At 37.8% G+C, this 23434-nt stretch overlaps 1 protein-coding gene across 1 annotated transcript in view; it reads right to left on the bottom strand.

Annotated features, from left to right (window-relative positions):
- The window catches only part of SPON1 (spondin 1), a 444045-nt gene that overhangs the window by 396951 nt on the left and 23660 nt on the right, over positions 1 to 23434 (bottom strand). The window contains exon 2 of the mRNA XM_001377891.5: positions 21179 to 21285. Within this exon, the coding sequence (XP_001377928.2) occupies positions 21179 to 21285 (107 nt within the window). The remainder of the gene's footprint in view (positions 1 to 21178; positions 21286 to 23434) is intronic.

The following is a 23434-nucleotide window of genomic DNA, read 5'->3' as shown; positions in this document are numbered from 1 at the left end:
CATAATCAAACAGATGCTAAATGACATTTTCCAGGGATGATTGAGAGAAGATTACTGAACTCATAGTAGATTTGACATATCCAAATACACATTTGTCTGTTCTGAATTTCCAATGACCTGATAGATATTCATAATGCTCACACCTCAAATTCACAAGGTCCAATACAGAGTTTGTTAGCCTGGAGGGCTATAAATTTAGGGCTGGATAGGGCTGTAGATATCATCTAGCTAAACCCCTTCACTTTGCAGAGGAAGATGAGAAACCATAGAAATGTCATACTAAGATTTGGGAATACCTGCCCTAAAGAAGAAAAAACACTGAAGTGTGACTATCTTCAGAAAGGCTGCCATATAGAAAAGGTCTGCTCTGTTTTGCAAACCTAAAATCAAAGGGCAGAAAATAGAAGATAGGTTTCCCTAGCTGAACCTACTAGGAAAAAAGATTTGAAAAAAAAAAAAAAAGAAATGTGGCTGGCCATAATCAGCAGATGCTGAATGATGCTTACCAGGGATAAGAGAGAGAAGATTACTGGACTGATGGTAGATTTGACATATCCAAGTATACATATGACTTTTCTGAAATTCCAGTTACTTGATAGACATTTGTACTCCCCACACCTCAAATTCATACGGTCTAATGCTGAACTCATCATTCTTTCCCCTTCAGAAATTCTGTTTCTGGTTCACCCATCTAATCTGTCGCATAGACTTGAAATCTCAGACTTAGCTTTTTTTGTTTCATGGATTCCTCTGCAGACTACTGAAACCTATAGACCTCTTCTTAGAATCCTGTTTTTATTTACATAAAGCAAATTACATAGGATTATTAAGGAAACCAACTATATTGAAACAGTACTAAAAATATTTTTAAAAAATAATTTTGCAGACCCCAGGTTTAAGAATCCCTTCCTCATCTTTAATTATTGCTTCTGCTTCTCCATAGCTCCCTAGATCCAATCAGTTTCCTAGTTTGATCAATTATACTTTAGGAATCTCTCTCCCACATTCCCCCCCCCTTCTCTATTCAAACTAACATGACCCAAGTCCCGGCCTTCCTAAACTTCTTTAAACTCTAATGCCTCATTTTCCTCAACTATAAAATGGGGATAATAATAGCATCTACCTCCCCGGAGTCATTATGAAGATCAAATGAGTTAATATTTGTAAAGTAGTTAGTACAGTGCCTAGCATATAATAGATACCATATAAATGCAATAATTTATATAATTTCCTTCCTTTCTAGGAGGTTTATTTTTTTTAAGATCAGGAAGAATATGTGTAATTCTATTATTTTGGACTTTGTGACACTTTCCAGCCTGAAAAAAATCAATTTTAATAATAAATTCCAAGTGTGAATTTTGTTGTATGATACTTCTTAAGAAGTCTTTGAGAATTATAAAAATAAAAATCCAAGACTATAATTACTCATCCATGGGCACTTTTTCTATCATGAATTCACTGTGGACTAACCACCTTTTTTGGCCACCCCATAAAAAAATAATAACTCACCCCATTGTGACACCTACTGTGAGCTTAGTAACAGAACTAAGACAGCAGAAACTCTCCCAAGGAAGACTGAATGCCAGAGAACAGAATGAAGCAAGCCTACTTGGCATGTGTGTTAAGGTGGAGTAAGCCTCTCTCATTAACTCTGGTATTTATTCCCACTTCCTCCATAATTACCTCCCCATCCTAGATGGCCAAAGTTGAAATTTTGGGCCTGACCTGATTTCACCCCTGTAGAGTGAAAGAATCATTTTTGCAACTGGAAAGATCCACTGGCTGCCATCTTATTCCTGATTTCCCTCAAGATTTTCCCCTAATCCATCTTCCATAAAAGGGACATTCCAGTGCTCTCCCCCACTCCTACCCCTATTGATAGTACCTGCTCTTCTGAAATTCCATCTCATGTGCCCTGCAGAGATCTTTCATGTATGTAGTTGTTAGGTGTCTCACTGCTTTTGCCTTCTTCAACCTCTAGTGTTTAGCATCGTAGGTCTATTACAGAATTAGGCTTTTAGACACTTGTTAATCAATTAATTATTTTTGTTTGGTTGTTTGGTTGGGTTTTATAGATCATTTTACAGAAGAGAAAACTGAGAGGAAAGAAACTTAATAACTCATTCATGGTTATCCAGGCAGTTAGTGGCAAAAACCTGGATTTAAATGGATCCTGGCATTGGCCACTTCAATGGAACTTTAATGGATAGCCCTTAATAGGACTCAGAACACTCAGAAAATAGCCAAAGTGATTGACAAAGAAATTAGGCTTAGGGATACTACAGAGGATGGTTTGAAAATAAATGATCTGCAAAACTCAAAACAAGAAAAGGGAAATTCATCACAGACAACCAGATCCCCAGAACTCATAGGCCCTAGTGCCTTTTGTGCTGTAAAGACAGTTTTGTAGAAGGAGTAATGCCAATGCCATTTCAATGCCTTAATCATTTCCCACTGCCAGATCTGGAACTACCCTGGGCAATAAGATTTGCAACTCAGATTTCAATATCATATCCTATTACCTGCTCCTGATGGGCATCCAACCACTATGCATCAAAGTGATCTCAATTTTCCTTGACTCACCCTTTGTTTCTCCTTGAAAATATGGTCTACTCTCTCTCTCTCTCTATTTTTCTATTCTGCCCTGCTTAACACAGTGCCTCCTAGAGAAATATATTCTGGATTTATTTCATTGAACTTCAAGCCAATTGGACAAATATAGCAAATATCTATTTGAGGCACTGTGTTGGGCCCTGAAGTTGCAAAACAAATTAAGTCAAGGCCCCTGCCATCAAAGAGATTATTGACTTTAGGGAGGCAAAACACCAACTGATATCCTCTGGCCCTTATAAGAAGAATCTTTTATAATTTAGAATACACCTTAATGTTCCATTAATTTAATGCATAATTAGGCCTACCAGACTAACCACTTAACTCTTGTATTACAAAGCCATGGATAAAATTTAAACCTAAACCTTCTCACTTCTATACTAAACATTCCAATTTTCTTTATCCAGTCTTCATGTGCCATGGTTTTGAGTCTTCTCACAGTCCTGGTCAGACTCTCACAATGTGATCAAGTTCATCAAAACCATTCTTAAAATGTAGAGTTCTCTGAACTGACTAGAACAATCTGGGTTTACTACAGTAATGGTGGCATGTGATGTGGGTCTAACCTAGGAAGGTAGCAATTAGAAATGGACAGAAGGAGCATATTGGAAAAATACTGTGTGAATGATTTGATGATTTATTAACTAGTTGGAAGTAGAAGATGAAGGAGAAAGAAGGGACATATGACCCTAAGATCAGAGGGACCCTGATCTGGTCCCTAAATCAGAGGGACCAGAAGAATATTGGGACTTTTTTTTCATTTAAATTTAAATAAATTTTTTAAACCCTTAACTTCTATCTTAGAATCGATACTGTATATTGTATTGTTCTGTGTATACTCCAGGGCAGAAGAGCACTAAAGGCTAGGCAATGGGTGGTTAAATGACTTCCTCAGGGTCACATAGCTAGTAAGTATCTGAGACTAGATTTCAATCCAGAACTTCCCATTTCTAGGCCTGACTCTCAATCTGTTGTATCACCTAGCTGAATCTTGGTACTATTAACAGGAATAGTTGTGTTAGAAGCATAAGCAAGTTTGTGAGAAATAGAATAAGTATAATATTATACATGTTGAATAGGAGGGAAGAAACCCTATCACTATTTTTAATTTGAATCTTAGAACACTAAACCATTAAAAAAACATAGAGGTTATAGGATCATAAACTAATAGGGACAGAAGGGATCTCTGAGATGACCTAATCCAAGCCTCTCATTGCTTTGATGAGGAAACTAGAAGCCCAAAGACTTGAGATTTGGCATAATGGAAATATAATTAAATTACAATATCAAAGGACTGAAAGCAAAGTGTGCTTCCTACTTCTTATGAGACAAGTGGTACAATATAGGCACAGGAGTCATACATTGCCAGACATTATCAATGCAGTGATTTATTTATACTTCTTTGTAAAGAAGAAGCATTCTTTGTGGGTAGGGGTGGAGAGGAGAGTTCTGTGGGAAGCGACAAATGTGGAAAAAAGAGAGAAATCAGCAATAAAACCTCCTTTTTTTTCATTACTGGACTGGGAGCTAGAAAACCTGAGTTTGAAACAGTTCAGATTCCCAACATCTATGTGACCACAGAACAATAATGATGTATTTGAACTCAGTTCCCTCATCTATAAATTGAGGTAATGATACTTGAATTACCTCCTTCACATTGATGTTATAAATATTAAAAGAGGTACTTATATAAAATGCATTGTAAAAATAAAGACATAAATGATCATTTATCATTAAGAAAACATATTTAAAAACCTATGTACAAACAAGATGTAGAGAGGATAAATTAGAGATAATCAACAAAGGGAAGGCCCTATAATAAAGGAGGTCTAGGAAAGCTTTTTGAAGAAGATGGGACGTTAGCCATGAGACTGCAAAGAAACCAGGGAATTCAGGAAGCAAAGATGATGAGGAAGAGAATTCCAGGCAAGAGGAACAACCAGTGAAAATGCCCAGAGGTTGAAAATGGAGTGCCATGTTCAAAGAACAGCAAGAAGGCTGATATCACTGGATCAGAACGCACCAAAAGGGAATAATGTATAAGAATGCCAGAAAGAGATGGAAACACTATAAATTCCAGAGAATGTTATATTTGATCCTGGAGACAATAGGTAACCATTGGAGTTTACTGAATAGAGAAGGAGCTTAGTCAGGCCTGTACTTTAGGCAGATTTCTTTGATAGCTGAGTAGAGGGAGACCTGGAGTGGAGAGGGACTTGAGATAAAATGGCCACTGCAACAATAGGTTTGAGGTGATGAGGGTTTGCACCAGAGGGGTAGCAGTGTCAGAGAAGAAAAGCAGGGTTTATATAATAGATGTTATGAAGGTATCATTGACACCACTGGCAATCAGTTGGATATGGAGCAGGGACAGGTGAGAAAAGATTGAGGAGTCAGGGTCAAGAAGTCAAGGAGTTAACACACCTAGGTTATGATCTTGGGTGACTAGGAAGATGGTGGTACCTGAGAGTAATAGAGAAGTTGAGAAGAGAAAGGAGTTCAAGGGAAAAGATGAGTTGAGTTTGGGATCTCCTGAATTTAAGATGTCTACAGGACATTCAGTTCAAAATATCCAATAGGTAGTTGGAGAATTAAGATGAGGTCAAGAAAGTGGTTAGGAGTGGATAAATACATCTGAGAATCATATGCACAGAGATGATATTTTAATCCATAGCAACTGATAATGATCATCAAATGAAACAGTATAGAAAGAAAAGGGAAGAGAACCCAGCGTGGAACACTGGAAGATCACTATGATTAGCAGGCATGGTTTGGATGAAGATCCAACAAAGGAAACTGAGGAGCAGTTGGACAAATAATAGAACTAAGAGAAAGTAAAATCACAAAAACCTGCAGAGAAGAGATATCTAGTAAAGAAGGTGATCAAAAGACTGTAGAAAGGTCAAGGCAGAGGACTGAGAAAAGGCATTTAGATTAGGCAATTAAGTACTCATTAGCAACTTTGGAGAAAGCTATTTCAGTTGAATGAAGGCAGATTGCAGAAAGTTAAAAATAGAGTGAGAGGAAATAAAGTGAAGGCACTTATTGTATATCTACCAACTTTAGATAGCCTTGTCAAAGACACTGATAACCAATTTGAGAAGAGATAAAGGACAATAGTTAGTCTCTGTTAGGTTTATGATAAAAGCTGTTTTGTTACCTATACCTCCCCCAAGATAAACTGATCAGCTGAAATCTCATGTACCTCAACACCTTCTCAATAGAAGCAGCTACATGGTACACTGGATAAGAGTATCCAGTCCTGGAGTCCTGAAGACTCATCTTCATAAATTCAAATCTGGCCTCAGATACTAGTTTTGTGTCTTTGGGCAAGTCACTTAACCCTCTATGCCTTGATTTCTCATTTATAAAGTGATCTAGAGGAGGAAATGGCAAACTATTCTAGTGTCTTTCCTAAGAAAATCCTAAATAGGATCATGAACCTCTCCTCTTCATTTGGAAGGCTGGAAAGTAAAGTAATAAACTCCTCCAAAGCTGCCTTTTTCAGAAAGTTCAGGACTGTCCAGATGACTTTATTTCCATCAACAAATCTCTTTGCTTTTAACTCCTTCAAACATCATGCCACCATGCTGAATACTCTTTGGGTAATTCCTCCACTAACTGCTTTGAAGCTTTCTTTTGAGTTTTATTTTTCCTTATGAGATTATAAGTTCTTTGAGAGCAGAGACTCTCTTTTGTTTTCTTATTTTTATCCCCAAGGTTTAGCACAGTACCTGTCACTTGGGAAATGCTTAATAAATGTTTGTTGAAATGGTTTAAATTATGGAGCAAGCATTCCAGAGAGCACAGTGGAAGGAATAGAAGGTACCTTTAGAGTAGAATGTAGTTGGGGTCCGAGTTAGGGGAGACAAAAATGAAGGAGTGGTCAAGGATGGGATCTGAATAACAATAGTTGAGGGGATGGACTCTCTGGGATAGGGAGAGTATGATGGGGTGGGAGTATGTTAATCACTCAGGAATGAGAGTCATCACAGGGTATCATATTAGGAAGCTCTGTGTTTGGAAAAAGGAAAAGTGGTGCCCACACTAGGACAAGGCAACTGCTGCGGCTAGGAAACTAGAGGGGTATCTGGAGTATCATGGAATGGCTAGCTGGGAGGCTAGGTAGCTCCTCTCAGTGAAAATCAAAACTATAACTACTAAATTAAAAGTTACTTTGAAGCCCTGAATTCAGTCACTGCAGGCTAACCATCTTTTCCCCAACTCCACCCAAAAAGCATCCTATCCCATTTGACACCTACTGTGAGTTTATAATTATAGAACCAAAACAGCAGAAACTGAAGGGATGAGAATCATGACAAGAGAAGTAGTAACTGGAACTAAACAATCTCTCCCTCTCAACTAGCTCATTTCCTTTTGCCAACAAATATGCCCAGGTATTCCCAAGGAAGGAAGGAAGGAAGGAAGGAAGGAAGGAAGGAAGGAAGGAAGGAAGGAAGGAAGGAAGGAAGGAAGGAAGGAAGGAAGGAAGGAAGGAAGAAAGGAAACGACCTTCACTTGATCCTTCCATTCCTGTTAACTATCATCCTGTTTCTCTTCTGCTCTCTCCAAAGTTTCAAATGATCTCTTAGTTGCCAAATCCAATGATCTTTTCTCAGCCCTTATTCTCCTTGACCTTTCTGCAGCCTTTGACACTATTGATTACTCTCTCCCTTTATATTTTCTCTCTCGTTTTCAGGACCCCACTCTATACTCCTCCTACCTCTCTGACCACTCTGTCCCTGTCTCCCCTTTGCTGGATCCTCCTCCAGATCATATCCTCTAACCCATAAATGTCCTTCAGAGTTCTGTCCTGGGTCCTTTTCTCTTCTCCTTCTATACTTCCTTTAACCTCTAAATTCTACCTATAGGAAGCTTTCCCTAACCCTTCTTAATGCCAGTGCTTTCCCTCTTTTAATTATTTCCTATTTGCCCTCTCTAGAGCTTGCTTTTTATGCTTGTTTGCATGTGGTCTCCCCCATTAGAAAAAGTCACTGATGAGCTAGTGATGGAAAGGTCTTCTTGTCTAGGAACACACAAATTGTCTAGACTCACAAATTGAGAGGTTCTCTCTTGAAAAAAAAAGTAGCTTTTTGAATCTTCTTTGGAGCAATTAACTGGAAATGCAATGATCCAGTAGGCTTTCACAGCCTGGAAATGCCAGAGAGGTATGCTTTGGGGATCTGTGTAGACAGGCAGGGGAGCTAACTCAGCTGGGCACTTTGGCTCTCTATATAGATCAAATTAACTGGATCATGGCCAGGTCTCTTCTTCCTTCCCTTGCAGTAGAAAGGCAGAAGCGGAACTAATTCACCTCCCTTCGTGATGAGACAACCTATAGCTGACAGCAGCCCCAGACCTTTTTCTTCTCCCTGGCTTTTAACAAGTATAGACACAGAGCAGTAACTGTGTCACTTAGCAAGAGCTTTCCGCTCTGTGTTTGGGGAATGCTTTAGCAGCAGTCCCAATAAATTAGCATTCCTTAAGGGAGGAAAAGATGGACACAGATTGTTCCAACAAAACATGAATTTACTTATTTCAGATTTTTGTAATATTGGATTTAGTCTGCAAGTAGATTAGCCAGCCTAATTAAATAGCCTAATGACTACTTTTGCACTGTGACAGAAAGTGGTTTGGAGCTATTTAAATCATTTCCATTTACCACTCTTTTGAGTCATTAAGAAGTATCAGTCACTAATGGTTTAATATCTTTTTAGTAATCAAGAAAGACTGAACTCATAATTAAGCAAAAAAACAAAACAAAACAGAACATTATCCAGAGGCAAAAGAATCTAATGCCAATAAGAACAATAATAATAAGTAATGTTTATAGAGTTTTAAGGTTTGCAAAGTGGCTTATAAAAATTGTCACATTTAGCCCTCATGAAAACTCTGAGAAGCAAGTACTATTATTATTCACATTTAATTGAAGAAGAAACAGTTAAGTAACTTGTCAAGAACCACAAATCTGATGAGTTCTTGAGCCTGGATTTGAACTCAGTTCTTCCAACTTTACATTCAGAGTTCAAGTCTCTGCATCATGTAAAGCTTCCTTGGAAGTGAGGTAAGAACAATAATAAGCATAACATGGCATGAGAAAGATTATGAAATGTTGGTATCATGAATTAGAATCATGAAAGTTAGAGTTATGAATGAAGTTAGAGTTGGAAGAGACCTTTGAGACATGAGGAAACAGACTCAGAGAGATGGAGAAATCTGCCAACGGTCACAGGGCAGCTAGCTAGTTGGAGCAATGGATAGAATGCCAGGACTGGAATCAGGAAGATCTGGGTTCAAATGTGACCTCCGATACTAGCTGAGTGACTCTGGGCAAGTCATTTAGCTCTGTTTGCCTCAGTTTCCTTCTCTGTAAAATAAGCTGGAGAAGGACATGGCAAAACCACTCCAGTATCTTTGTCAAGATAATGCAAAATGGGTCATGACGAATCACACATGACTGAAACAATTCAACAGCAAAATGATATTATACAACATAGCATTTCTTTAATCTTACCTCCATGTAGATAAAAGTTTCAAATAATTTACTCAATCTACCTAAATCGATCAGCAAAGCCAAGAAAATAGGAGATGATTTGCTGTTGTCACTTAAATTCATCTACCTGTTAAAACTGGATCTCTGCACAATTACACTGATAGATGGGGGGCAAAAAACCCCAAGTGTGCTTCTAGGAAAATTGACCCAATTTTGTCATCGGAGCCATTTCAGTTTCCCAGCTTCCTCTGTCAGTTAAAGGATTAACTTTGCTGATTGCTAATTGTTTCAGACATAATAGGCAAATTAAATGGCACTTTTTCTTTCCTGAAGGTAAGATTAGAGTATTCAGATAAATGTGTAATATATAGTAACACCTGATTTAGAGAATGAGTCATGGAACTTCAGAGAGACCCACATCATTTATTCCTACTGTATTTTAGAGATGAAAACGAAAAAGTCAGAGAAGATTCAGTTGCCCAAATTCACCTAGTGAGTGAGTGACAGCACTGAGATGAGAAGTCAGCTTTCCTGACTCTCCTCCCTCAAAGGCTCTTTCCAACATACCACACTGTCTCTCATTCATCTAGTGACAGTGGCAAAAGGAATATTTCACAAAAGTGAGATGTCTAGAAGATCTGAATTGGATTCTTTTGAAACCTGAAAGTTTAGGGAAATTCTTCTGACATCTTTTTTCTACATAACTGCCTCAAACTGATATGCTGACCATAATTTGACCTTTTCCTACAGGATTAAATTCATTATTTTAAAGATCCTTCCTGACCAGGCTATGCTATTCTTCAACATATCAGTGCCCTCTGGAGACACTGAGATAGGTGGTTCCCTACACTAAATTGCTCTAAAGGATGCTTTTACTCTTTGATATCGAACTCAAGAGTTCTTAACTCTTTTTTGAGACATGGTCCCTCCTTTGACAGTCTGGTTTAACCTATGGACTCCTCAGAATAATACTTTCAAATGCATAAAACAAAATTCGGATTGCACTGTCATTAAAAAAACTTGTCTTAAAATTGACAAACCCTAGGTTAAGATTTCCTACATTATTATATAAAGCTGTTCATAAGCAACCACACAAAAATGGAGTCAATAAGCTGTTAACAAAGAATCCTCAGAGTACTTGCAAAGTGAATGGTTTAAGCACAGTTGTTGTTTACTATGTATTGGTAGGACCAAGGTTGCCAAAAGTCAGATGCCCACAGCAGCTCTAGTTTTAAAAAGTTTCTTCTCATACCCACAGATCTTTGCTTCCTTCTGGCTGCAAATTCACACTTACTGATCTATATTTTCACTCATATACCAAGGAGCAGAAGACAAAGTAGAGACCTCATGGAGCAGTGGTCACAGACCTGCTAGTGAGCATCTTTAATATTGATCTGCTTAGAGTGAAAGGAGCAGCACCAGGAGAACAGTGCACACAGAGACAGATACACTGTGGCACAATCAAATGTAATGGACTTCTCTGCAATGATCCAGGGCAATTCTGAGGAACTTATGAGAAAGAATGCTATCCACATCCAGAGAAAGAACTGTGGGAGTAGAAACACAGAAGAAAACAATTGCTTAACCACATGGGCCTATGGGGATATGATCAGAAATGTAGACTCTAAATGATCATCCTAGAGCAAATATCAATGGTATGGGAATAGGTCTTGATCAATGGCATATGTAAAGTCCAGTGGAATTGCACTATCGGCTATGGGGGCGGGGGGAAGGGGAGGGAAAGAACATGAATCTTGTAACCATGGAAAAATATGCTAAAGTAATTAATTAAATAAAAATGTTCAATTAAAAAGAAATATTGACCTGCTTAACTTGCAGCATTGTATAGTGAAAAGAGTGGTGGATCTGGGTTCAGAGCCCCAATTTAAATCCCAGCTCTTGCCATTGTGCAACCTTAGACCTTAGACAGACTTTGCTTCTGCTATCATAAACTATAAGACTTGTTTCTGGAAAATAAGTATTTCTATGATCTGTTCTCTGTTGTGGGACTACTGGGTTGGCTTTTTAGGGAACCCATGTTGGCTTATGGGATCATTGCTCTTATTTTTTAAAATCCCCAACAAACTGGTACTTGCTGTTACTATTTCAGCATATATCCCTTTTTTCCCTCATCTATCCAAAGAGGTATCCTTTACAATGAAAATAGGAAAATAAACCAATAATACTTGTAAAAAAAAGAGGGAATTGGACTAGAAGATCCATGAGATCTCTTCTAGTTCTAAATGGTTTATGGCTTTGCTCATCTCTCAGACCAAGACCTGGACAAACCACTGAAACCTCAATATCTGATATCTCCTCCACGCTGTGGAGGAGAATTAGCAGGGTAAGGAAGAGGGATCTCAGTCACTAGCATTTCTGATTCTATCCCTGTGGTCCCCCTCTTCTGATTGGTAAGTATATGCCCAGCACCACCATTTAAAGGAAATGCCCAGGATCTCCATGTTCTCTTCTATGGCAGATTCTACTTCTCACCCTCCAGACTTTCCATCAGCACTCTATCCACTAAGCCATCTGGGAATCAAACCCTACTGCAAAGTGCTACCTTCTGTTCATCTCCCAAATGCCACATGAATTTTTCTGTTTCCAGGGAAAGAAAAATGAATCTGATTCCTAAACTGGTAGACCAGCTCAGAGAGCCAAACCAAATCCAAATAGCCCTACAAAAAAACAAAAACAAAAACAAAAAAACACTAAAGTTCCTTTGAGTAAAACAGGAAATAATATTGTAGGAATATAGAATGTCAAGGGAAGATACCAAGAATCCTAGAGATAAGGAAGTGTGGATTAAAAACTACGTGCAGATTTTAATGATTTTCTGTGTCCAGTTGTTTGGCCTTGGAACACTTTGTTCCTCAGGGCTCCTAGGGACTCTGAAGAGTGTCCTATCAACCAAACACTCCCACTTGGCTTGCAAGTTAAGCAGAGTATATAAACACAGATTTGGCTTATCTGATCAACTAACAAAGATTATTATTACAACAATTTCTTAAAAATACAAATAATAACTCGACAATGACAAAATCCATCAAAAGCTTTCAGTCTGTTAATCAGGCATTTTTAAGGGCCTAATAATGTGTCTGGCACTGTGCTGGACCCAAAGGACGTAAAGGTAAAAATTAACTAATTCTTTCCTTGAATGAGAAAAAGTAACTTTCTACAAGAAAAGTAACTCATATACACATAAGTAGTAGCAAAATGAACACAAAGTAAAAAGGACAGTGGGGCCTGAGGATTCATCATCTCTAGATATCAGGGGTTATTCTGGGATTAAAATAAGCCTGGTTACATCAAGGTATTGATTGCTTGGAAGGCTAGGAAATTAGGGGAGAAAATGATGGACAAATTTGAAGATAATCAAAAACTCCAATCTGCCTTCTTCCATCACTTCATTTCCCCACTTAATTCATCCTATTCTATCCTCTTGGCAGTGAACTTGAGGTTTATGGGCTGCAGAATGTTATATTCTCTGCGGCTGTCTTCTCTCTTCCAAAATTTCCTCATCTTCTTTGTAAAACTTGAAATGTCAGCTATTATTATTTTTCCTTCCTCTTCCATTTTCCTCTTCTTTGGATGCTCACTAACTTTGAAGCAAATTCAAACTAATTCCCCTCTCCTCCAGATTCCTCTATCAATGAGGCAAAAATACAGAAATCACTGGATAAATTTCTTCATGTTTGTGTAAAAGTATACATGTGCCCATGTGCATCTGAAAGATTTCTCATTTCTTATTGGTCTAACACCACCTAGAATCCAGCACTAATTTATAGAAGAATATTATTGTTGCTGTCACTCAATGTATTTAAGTATAGATTAACTACCTTTTGCACACAGTACCTACCTTTTGGACCATTCCATATCAATTTCCTACCAAACAGATGTCCAAAAAGAGAATGAGCAATCCCAAATTGAGATGAGTCCATCATTGCTAGAGGTATTCCAGTAAAAACTAGATGATCATTCCCCCGTCATGAGGTAAGGGAAAATTCCTTCATTCAGTAAGGGAGTGGTTTAGATTATAGAGTTTCTCCGTTCCCTGCCAACACTAACCCTGACCTTATAGGTCCTCTGATTCTAATATCTCTTACTACTTAGTCTATTCCTTTTCATAACATCCATTCAATGATTGCTTAAGAAATTACAACTTTCACATCAGTCCAGCATTGATAGGAGAGGAAATCTGAAAATACAGTAGGAAGTATATTGCTATATGTTGTAAAACAAGAGATTTTCTTTATCATGCCCTGTAATATCACCAGATTTCCAGCTTAATGATTCCTAAGCTTATCTAGAAAACTGATATAATGTTCACAGGGACTACTGATATATAAATATACTGATTCCAAATAATCGGTAAGGAATATGGGAGTTTCGTTTCATTAGTAACATCAAACAGTTCTTCAATTTAATTCAATAAATATTAATTGAACACATATTACATGCAAAGTGTTATGTACTTTGATAGTGGAAGGAGGGCATAGGAAAATCAAAGTAACCCAGTTCTGGCACACAGCAATACATAGTTTTAGAAAATGAGCTAGATTAAAAATAATAATAATAAAGAGGGCTAAGTGCCCCCAATCCCCTACAGGTACAACTAATGTCCTATATGAACTCAGAGAAGAAAAAAAGCATATCTGGTTGAGGTGCAAGAGGTATCTGGGAAGGATTCATAAAACATTTGAAAAAGAAGTTGATGGATGGATAGGATTTCCACAGCCAAAGCTATAGAGAGAACCATTATTCTAAAAGGATAGAACTCAACGTGAAGTGAAGGGAGGAGAGAAAGAGATAATTGATATTTGATAGTGATGTCACTTGATATCAATTGACAATTGAAGTAATAAATACTAGCAGAATGATTGGTTGACATAATTTGAAAGTTTTTATCAAATGTTCTTTTACCATATTAGATTGAATGTGATTAGGATGGGACTTGTCTTCTTTGATGTTTGTGCCTCCTCCAGAGATGTGAAGAATTCAATAAAAGGATATTGAATTGAGGGGGGGGGGGAGAAAGGAGTAGAATCAAGGAATCAGAAAAGTATAGGATACTTTTTGTGAATTCAATTTGTCCAAAATGTAGATTATGAATAAAAAAATAGTGAGGAATCAGACCTAAAAAAGTAGTTTGAGGCCAAAACATTAACACTAACATTAAAGAGTTCAAACTGCATTAAAATGAGAGTTTGAACAACTCCCCTTTAAATATTTAAATATTTCAATCCTGTGTGTGTATATAGGGTAAGAAAGGTGGGGGGGAAAGGCAATATACTAAGATCTGGGAATACAAATGCAAGAAAAAAGAAATCTAGTCTACTCTCAAAGAGTTTACAATTTAATAGCAGAGAGCACATGAAAGAGCTAAAAGGGTTGTAGGAGGAAAGGTAACCTTATAGAGCAAGGTAAAGTAGTCTGAAAAGTCAGGAGTAGAACTGAAATAGAAGAAAACATAAGTGGCTTTGGCACTTCTTTAAAGGAAGATTCAAGGCAAGAATGAGGCAACTGGGTATGCCATGGATAGGGCACTGGACCCATAGTGATGAGAACCCAAGTTCAAATTATGTCTCAGACATTTTAGCTATTTGCCCCTGGACAAGCCAGGTAAGCTCTATTTGCCTCATAAAGATTATAATGGCACCTGCCTCCCAGGGTTGTTGTGAAGATCAGATAAGATTATAATTTTAAAGCACTTAGTATAGAACTCAGTTTGTAGCAAGCACTATACAAATGTTAGCTATTCCTTAAATGGAATTTAATTCTTAATTTTTCATTATAGCATAATAGAGGTTGTAAGATATATAGAAATCAAAACCACCACCATGCAGAACTATTAGAAAGCCACATCAGCTTGTTTGGCATTCTTCCTTGTAGTCCATTACCATAAAAAATATTTCAGGTGCTCCATATTTTCCTTGTCAATAAAAAAAAGACATTCCCCAATTCCCCATTCTAATGTGGCAAACTGGAAATAGGGACATGCTCAGAGCGTGGAGCATGTCATCTATATGTCAGCTTCTTCCCAGCGTTTCTCTCCCTCCAGGGGCTGCCTCCTGAAGAGAGCCTGGAACCAAATGTTCCTTTCTATAAACAAAAAGATTTAATATAGGTAGTGCGAATCTTATTGTCTTCATTTTACAAATGAGAAAACTGATTCTCATAGAGATAAAATGATTTACCAAAGGTTATACAAAACTAGTAAGTAATAAAACTAGAGCACAAATCAATATCTTTAGGGTACAAATAAGTATTCTTTCCCCTTCTCATTGCACTATAAGCAATAGGAGTCCATTGTGGGCTCCTGGTCCTAGAAATGGTGTGATCAGAGCTGTATTTTAATAAGATTATTCTGACAGCTTATCCAGAATAACTTGGAAGAGAAGAATTCTCTATGGGCCAGTGGATTTTGCTAAGAAGGGTTCAGGTTTATGCTTTCATTAGCCACAAATACTGCATCTGAAGAATGAAAAATAATCCTGGCATTCTAGAGTAGGTTAGGAACTTTTGAAAAGGGAACTGCTAGGGAAGCTTTTCAAATGTGGAATGGCTGAACAAAGTATGGTATATAAATATAATGGAATGTTATCGTGCCATAAGAGATGATGTAAGGGACAGTTTCTGAGAAACCTAGAAAGACTTAGATGAAATGATGCAGAATGAGGTGACTAAAACAAGATTAGTATATATAATTAAAACAATACTGTAAAAAACAAACAACTTTGAAAGATTTAAGAACTCAGATCACTTCAGTGGCTAACCATGATTCCAGCAGATCAACAATGAAGCATGGCTACCCACTTCCTGACAGTGATGGAGTTAGACTATGGAATGAGACATTTTTTGGACATTATCTATGTGGCAATGAGCTTTGACTATGCATATTTGTGTAAAATGGTTTCAGTTTTTTTCTTTTTTTTTCCAACACAGTAGGTGAGAGAAAACTGATTTTTAATTAAAAAATAAAAATGATACGCTGTCAGCAATCCTTGATTTTCTATAATGGAGTATTGCCTCAGCAACAATTCTTTGGGTAAAAGAAGAAGCAGAGTATCCTGCTAATTCTCAGAAGCAATGAGGTGTGGTAGTACAGCCAGAATCCCTCAGTCCCAGGGCTGAATAGGATCTCATGGGCAGGGTATCCAACCCATTCCTGAATTATCTTTCTACAGTATCCCTGTCAAGTGGTCATTCAGCCTTTACATGGAAATCTCCCAGATGGCTCACTACCTTTCAAGAGCAGACTATTCCATTTGACTTTCGAGTTTTCCCTTTTATCACATTGGTACCTGGTCCATGTACCACTGAAAATAAATACGTGCCTTAGGTCACTATAGTCCTGAGGCCCTCTGCTGAATGAAGCCTTAAGGACTCTCTTCATACCACCCTTTTCAGAGAGAACTCCCAGACGTCGAAGAACTTTTCCAAATGGTAACATCTTTTTTAACACAGGATCTGCATCAGTGACACTTCCTTTCTCCAAATGCTAGTACCTTTCTCTGAGAGGATCTTCTATCTGCTCTCTACATATCTTGTTTGTGCATATTATCTCTCCCAGTAGAATGGGAGCTTCTGCCAGGTGGGATCCTGTTTGTCCTTTCTTTGAGTCCACAGCCTTAAGCAAAGAGCCAGGCACAAAGTACTTTATTGCTTAATAAGTACTTGTTGAATACTGTCAGGATGCCAGAAAGTCTGATTCTTTCTCAAATCTAAATAAATTTCATTTGGGCTTTTGTGGGCCAAATGAGCCATCATTTAATACCTATTATCCTCTTAGCAGTTTAGAACGTCTTTCCATTTCTCTGGAACACCAGCTCAAGGAATGCTTTGGGTAGGGCTGATGAGAAAAGTCTACAAGGAAGGATTAAAAGGGATCCTTCAACATTTTTACATGTCAGGGTTCCCTATTTCAGTCTGGCAAAGTCTATAGATACCTTCTCAGAATAAAGTACATTGAATTACAAAAGAAACCAAAGGTTAGTGAAAATTAAGATACAGTTTTTTCCTCATTCAAGTTCTTGGACTCCTGACCCCAGCATAAGAACTCCAGAATTGTTACCACCTTTTGAAATTTCTCATGGCTAGTAACTCCCCCATTATCTAATCAATTTGTAAAACACTGTCTGCTTCCCAGACTTCTTAAAGAAGGCCTATCTAACTTGATTGCTAAACTGAATAGAGGAAAAAACTAGAATCCTAATTTGGGGGTAAATAGAAACAACTGAAAGTCTGTTCTCTGGAGATTGCATTGAGGGAGATGGCCACAAAAAGCTACTGTGGCAGGGGGATTTAGAACTGATGGAGTTTTCTACTTCTCAGAAGAAAGGAAACGTGGGGAAGTTAAGACTGAAGACCTTCAGCATCTTGGCCTCAGGCTGTTTTAAGAACAGAGAAATGCAGGAGAAACAGGGCTTTCCTGCCTGAAAAAGCTAGCCTAGAAGTAGTCAGTGACATAATGGCCTAGCAGAGAGGCCAGGAGGAAAACAGAGACATAAACTTAGGAAAGGATTTTAAGACCAAGCTAAACTGCTGTAAGCATAAAGAGAGAAAGGCTGCAGATGCTCACTGAAGGGAGAAGCAATTTATTCTGGCTCTTTCTATGCCTACTGTTTGGGAAAATGAAAGAAACGCTGACAGTGTTAGTTCCTTATGGAGGCCTGCACACATAGCACTTGCTCAACAAATGCTGAATGACTGAATGATTGAATAAATGAATGAGTGAATATAAAAATGATGAAAGGAATTAAAAGGGTAGATGAGGTTAAGATGACTTAATTAGTCCAGTAAAGCCTCCCTGGTTTATACTAAAGAGTTTTATGGCATTTAGTTAATCTGAGGCATTATACTGAATATTTCTGATGTTTACTCGGTAGTTTTATTACTCCTATGTAAAAGGCAAGAGAACTAAAGTTTAGAGAAAAACTTGCCTGGATTTATACAGCTAGCAAGTATGGAGAGCCATAATTTGAATTCAGGTCATTTTGGTATTGTTTTCTTTGTACTACACTGCTTTCAAGTATTTAGTAGACATTTAAAGGAAATGTACTAAGGGGTAGCTGGGTGGTTCAGTGATTTGAGAGCTGGTCCAGAAATGGGAGATCCTGAGTTCAAATCTGCTTTCAGCTACTTAATTAGCTGTGTGACCCTGGGAAGTCACTTAATCCCCATCCTTTACTGTGCTTCTGCCTTAGAACCAATAAACAGTTTTGATTCTAAGATGGAAAGTAAGGGTTTTTAAAAAATAAAATCTATTTAAAGGTATTAAAAAACATGTAGCCAGGGACAATGGCTACATACAACCTCTGGCAACTTTCTAATATTAGTATAGAAGCTTCTTGAGGGTAGGGACTGTCTCACTTTTGCCTTGTATCCACAGTACCTAATAAATGCTTAATAAACATTTCATTGATTATTTGGATTCATCAAGAATAAAGAAGCAAGCTTTTAGAAGTTTTTTTGAGAATGCATAGTTCATCTATTCTGCTATTTACTAGATATGTGGCCTCAACTTTTGGAGGCCTCCATTTCTCATCTATAAAATGAGGGGTCTGGACCAAATGATCTCTGCCTTAAATTTTACAACTAGATATTCTCTGAGATCCTTCCCCTTGGCTCTAACATTCTAGGAGTCTGTCAACTCAGAGCAAACAAGTAAAGCTAAAGCCCCTCCAACCTAGAGGCAGCTTTTATAATTTACAGTGATGGTTACTTAAAAAAAAAGTCAACTATGAACTCATGCTATACCGAAACAGCAATCTACCATTACAAAGCACCCATCTTATAATTAGCTATAGTCTATCATTTGAGCCTATGAGATTTTGTCGTCTTGTCATTTTTATGTCATATTTTCCTACAAGCTTTATGCCATCTGCAAATAGAATAAGCATGTGACCTGTGCCTTTAACCAAGGCATTAAAAGGTGGACCAAGGACAGCTTCCCAGGGACCTCCACTAGACACATCCTTCCAAGTTGACATCAAATGATTAATGTCTATATTTCAAGTCTGATCATTCACCACTTATGAATACAGATGATTTCTATCATCTAAGCTCACGTATCTCCTCATCCACAAGGATTACATGAGACTTTATCAGGTCCTTTGTTGAAATCTAAGGGTACAACACCTATAGGCCCCCAACTCTACCAGTCTAGTAATCCTGTCAAAAAAAAAATGAAATGAATAAGGCATGAGTTATCCCTACTAAGGTCATACTGTCTCCCAATTATCACTTTTGTTTCTAAATGTTTAAAAACCATCCTTTTAAAAATGCATCTTAGGGGCAGCTATGTGGCTCAGTGAATAAAGAGCCAAGCCTAGAGACAAAAGGTTCTGGGTTCAAATCTGACCTCTGACACTTCCTAGCTATGTGACTCTGGGCAAGTCATTTAATCAAGTCATTTAATTCCAATTGCCAGAAGGTTCTGGGTTCAAAACTGACCTCCGACACTTCCCAGCTATGTGACTCTGGGCAAGTCATTTAATTCCAATTGCCAGAAGGTTCTGGGTTCAAAACTGACCTCTAACACTTCCCAGCTATGTGACTCTGGGCAAGTCATTTAATTCCAATTGCCAGAAGGTTCTGGGTTCAAAACTGACCTCCGACACTTCCCAGCTATGTGACTCTGGGCAAGTCATTTAATTCCAATTGCCAGAAAGTTCTGGGTTCAAAACTGACCTCTGACACTTCCTAGCTATGTGACTCTGGGCAAGTCATTTAATTCCAATTGACAGAAGGTTCTGGGTTCAAAACTGACCTCTGACACTTCCTAGCTATGTGACTCTGGGCAAGTCATTTAATTCCAATTGCCTAGCCTTTACCACTTTTCTGACTTGGAACTGATACTTGTATTGACTCTAGGACAGAACGCAAGGGTTTTAAATATACATATTTAAATTTTGCCAGGAACCAAAGTCAAGCTCCCTGACCTATGGTTCATAGTCTCTGCCTCCTGTTTTTGAAAAAAAAATCATGCTTGTCATTTCCTAATCTTATTCCATTTCTCCTGTTCTCCAGGATGTTTTTAAATATCACTGAAAGTATTTCACAAATCACATAAGAAAGAATTAAAAGTCTTAATGAGATCTGGCCTTTGGCACAATTATCAATTAGTTAAATTTTATAACCCCTTTCTGTGCCCTTTCCTCTCTCTCTGCCTATCTATCTATTCTCTCTCCTGCCTAGACCTCATGAGTCACCTTACTGTGAATTGCCATGATGTGTCATTATGAATGACTTTAATGGGCTAGCCCTTCCCAAGAATACTTAGAACTTTTTAAAAAAGCATCTTGAGGCAGAGATAGTTGGGGAGCGGAAGCCTTCTCCAGCCCTTGGTTCCAAATAGACCATTTCAACAAGCCAGTTATAATAAAAAATTTTAACATTTGTTATCTCCTTACAGTTAAAATGCCTGATAAAAATAGATTCCAGAATAAATACAAAATTAGGGATAAAAAAATTTTACTATGTTAGTCCTTCTTGGACTCTAGGCCTTTCTATGAGTTTATTCATTGTCTTCTAAGCATCTGAAAAGAAATGCCATTCTGTCTATTTGACCACAAAATGTATTATTCCTGTTCTGCTTTTGGTTCATTTCTTCTATTTCTCTCCTTTGGAATAAGGTTAAATGATGCTTCTCCTCCTACAGGAAATCAAACACATCCTGACATTTGAAGACAGTTATCAGGCCCTCCCTAAGCTCCTTCTTTGCCCAGGCTCCTCCAAGTATCCAAGCAAAGCATGTTTAATTCTTTTAATCTCTGCCCATAAATCAATCTCTCTGTTTCCTATATAGTCCTTTCAGCTGTCTTTCTTCTGAACTCCATCCAGTTTGGCAGTCTCTCTCCTTTCGTTTACACTTAGGAATTACCAAACAAAGAACAAAGTTACATTTGTATATATTTTAAAATCAGGATGAGGTAGTTTTCTAAAGGCTTTAACCACACATTGTAACTAATGGTAGAACATGCTAACATCAACCAAGTGAGTCAAGCCTCATTTAGCTTCTGGAATCAAGTAATTTAATGGAGATTTGGATGACAGCTATGGAAGGTTTCCTACCTGGAAAGTCCCAGCATGGTCTTCCTCTTTATCTCCCTCTTTGTTCTCTTTGAGAGCAATCAAGGTGAAACCCCTGAAGTAGGAGGGAGTAGCAGCAGAGAGAGTCACTGCAGAGAGAGAAGGAACACAGAAAATGACTACCTGTGGAATCAATCAGCTTGATGCATGACAGTGACTTCTTTAGCTTACTAGAGTAAAACCCGAGAAGCCTAGAGCCTGAAGAGGCATATTTTGATCACAAATTCCTGGTGCTAGAAGAGACCACGGAGGTCAACTACTCCAAACCGCTCCAGAACAGGGAGATAATAGAATCATAGATTTGGAGCTAGAAGGGACCTTAGGGGTGTCTACTCCAAACTCTTCCTATTAAAAATAAAGAAACTAAGTCCCAGAAAGGTTAATTGACTTTGTTATTGAGTGATTCACAGTCCTATCCAATTCTTCCTGATCCAATAGACCAACTATCATGGAGTTTTCTTGGCAGATGCTAGAATGGTTTTCCAGTTTTATGCAGGCAGAGGCTAAGTGACATGCTCAGGATCACATAGCTAATAAGTATCTGAGGTGAGATTTTGAACTCCAGTCTTTCTGATTCCAGTACTCGATCCACTATCTTCAAATACGTCAGATGTAGCAGAGCTGGGCTTAAAAGTCTTCTCATTTCAAACCCAGGACTCTTTCTACTGTTATATGCATTTTCCCCATGTGTTTTATAACATTCCCAGCAAGAAGATATGCCTAGTCCTCCAAGGAAAATCTCTAGTGACAGAGGGCACTTATTACCCTTGACCAAAAATTGTATCTTCAGACCATTTTCTATGCCAAATTAATAGGGCTTGTCATATGCTTCCAAACATTTTTATTTAATTTCAGACCTGCCAGGTGACTAAAGCCCCAAGCTCCATTGTGATAATAATGAAATCAGGAAACAGACCCCAAGTAGCATTGGCCTGTCAGGCACTGTGTCTTCATAATATAGGCCCTTATTTTATTTTGTTTATTTTCTTTAGAGTTTGATATAAAATTGGCATTGGGTCTGAGCAAGTGTAGCTCCCAGAGCAAAGATGCTTTAGTCAATGTCAATACATCAGAGTTTCTAATTTGTCCCTTTGGTGGAATGGATAGGAGAAGAGATAATTTTTTTAAAAAAAAGGAAATTACCAAAGTATTTCTTAGGGATTTAGTAGACGAGAAGAAGATAAGAGACTAGATTTGTGGAGGAAACATTTGAAGAAAAGTTAGAAAAAGTTGAAGGAAAATAATCTCTATTTTCAAATTTTACACCTGACTTCTCTGAGGGAAAAAAATGTAAAAGAAGGCAAAGGAAAAGAGGTCAGAACCTAAGTAGAATAAATAAAAAGAAAGTATGCCTATTATTGGGACCTAGAAAACTAGGTGTGGCTATCAAGTTGTTAAGAGCTGCAATAAAATCCTATAATATCTTACAGGGGTGCTTAGGAGACAAGGAATTTTTTAAAAGTAATTTTAAAATAGCCTGGTAATCTCAATATGTACAGAAAGCAGGAAAAAAATCTGTAGCGATGCATTGAGTGTGCTGGTGTGCATTTCTGCCACAGTTAAGAGATTGCTATGTTCTATGTTCTCCAATAAGAGAAAATAAAACTTGAGGAAGATTCACTCCACACTCCAGGTTATTAAAGACAACTAGGCATTAAATTAAAAAAAAAACTTTAAAGGAGCAAAAAGCTTGGAAGTGGCAGAGAAGAAATTTGGCCTTCTTCAGTTTGGAAAATAGAAGGGTCACACAAAGGCTTAAGAAAACGAAAAGGACAATTGTACACATGAACTTCAAAAGCTGAAGTTCTTCCTAAAAAGGAGAAAGTTGGATGTTCTGAAAGTGAAGCAACTTCTTTTTTCCAAGGAATGATAAAGGAGACCCACAAAAGCTATTATGTGAGAGAGAACATCCAAAGTTAGCAGAATAGGACTAGTGGTAGTACTCCTTGCTTAAAAGTACTGAGGCAACTATTTTTTGATCTTATAACAACAAAAAGATTTGTTGTTTTCCTGAGATGAATATCTAAAACAGAAAAATATCCTAAGATTCGTCAAACCCAGTGACTACAACTCGCTTGTGATTTTCCTGGACAAAAATGATCTGGCAGAAGGAAATGAAGGTACTGACAAAAATTATGAAGTCTTAAAAAACCTGAGGCCTTGGAGATAGGAGTTTTGTTTCCTTTACTGCTGTCCTTTGAATACAAAGGGAATCAAAGAGGGAAATGACTTGAGATG

This window comes from Monodelphis domestica, chromosome 6 (assembly GCF_027887165.1).
Source record: "Monodelphis domestica isolate mMonDom1 chromosome 6, mMonDom1.pri, whole genome shotgun sequence".
In the NCBI taxonomy this organism is placed as follows: domain Eukaryota; kingdom Metazoa; phylum Chordata; class Mammalia; order Didelphimorphia; family Didelphidae; genus Monodelphis; species Monodelphis domestica.
This window is presented reverse-complemented; position numbering and strand designations above follow the sequence as displayed.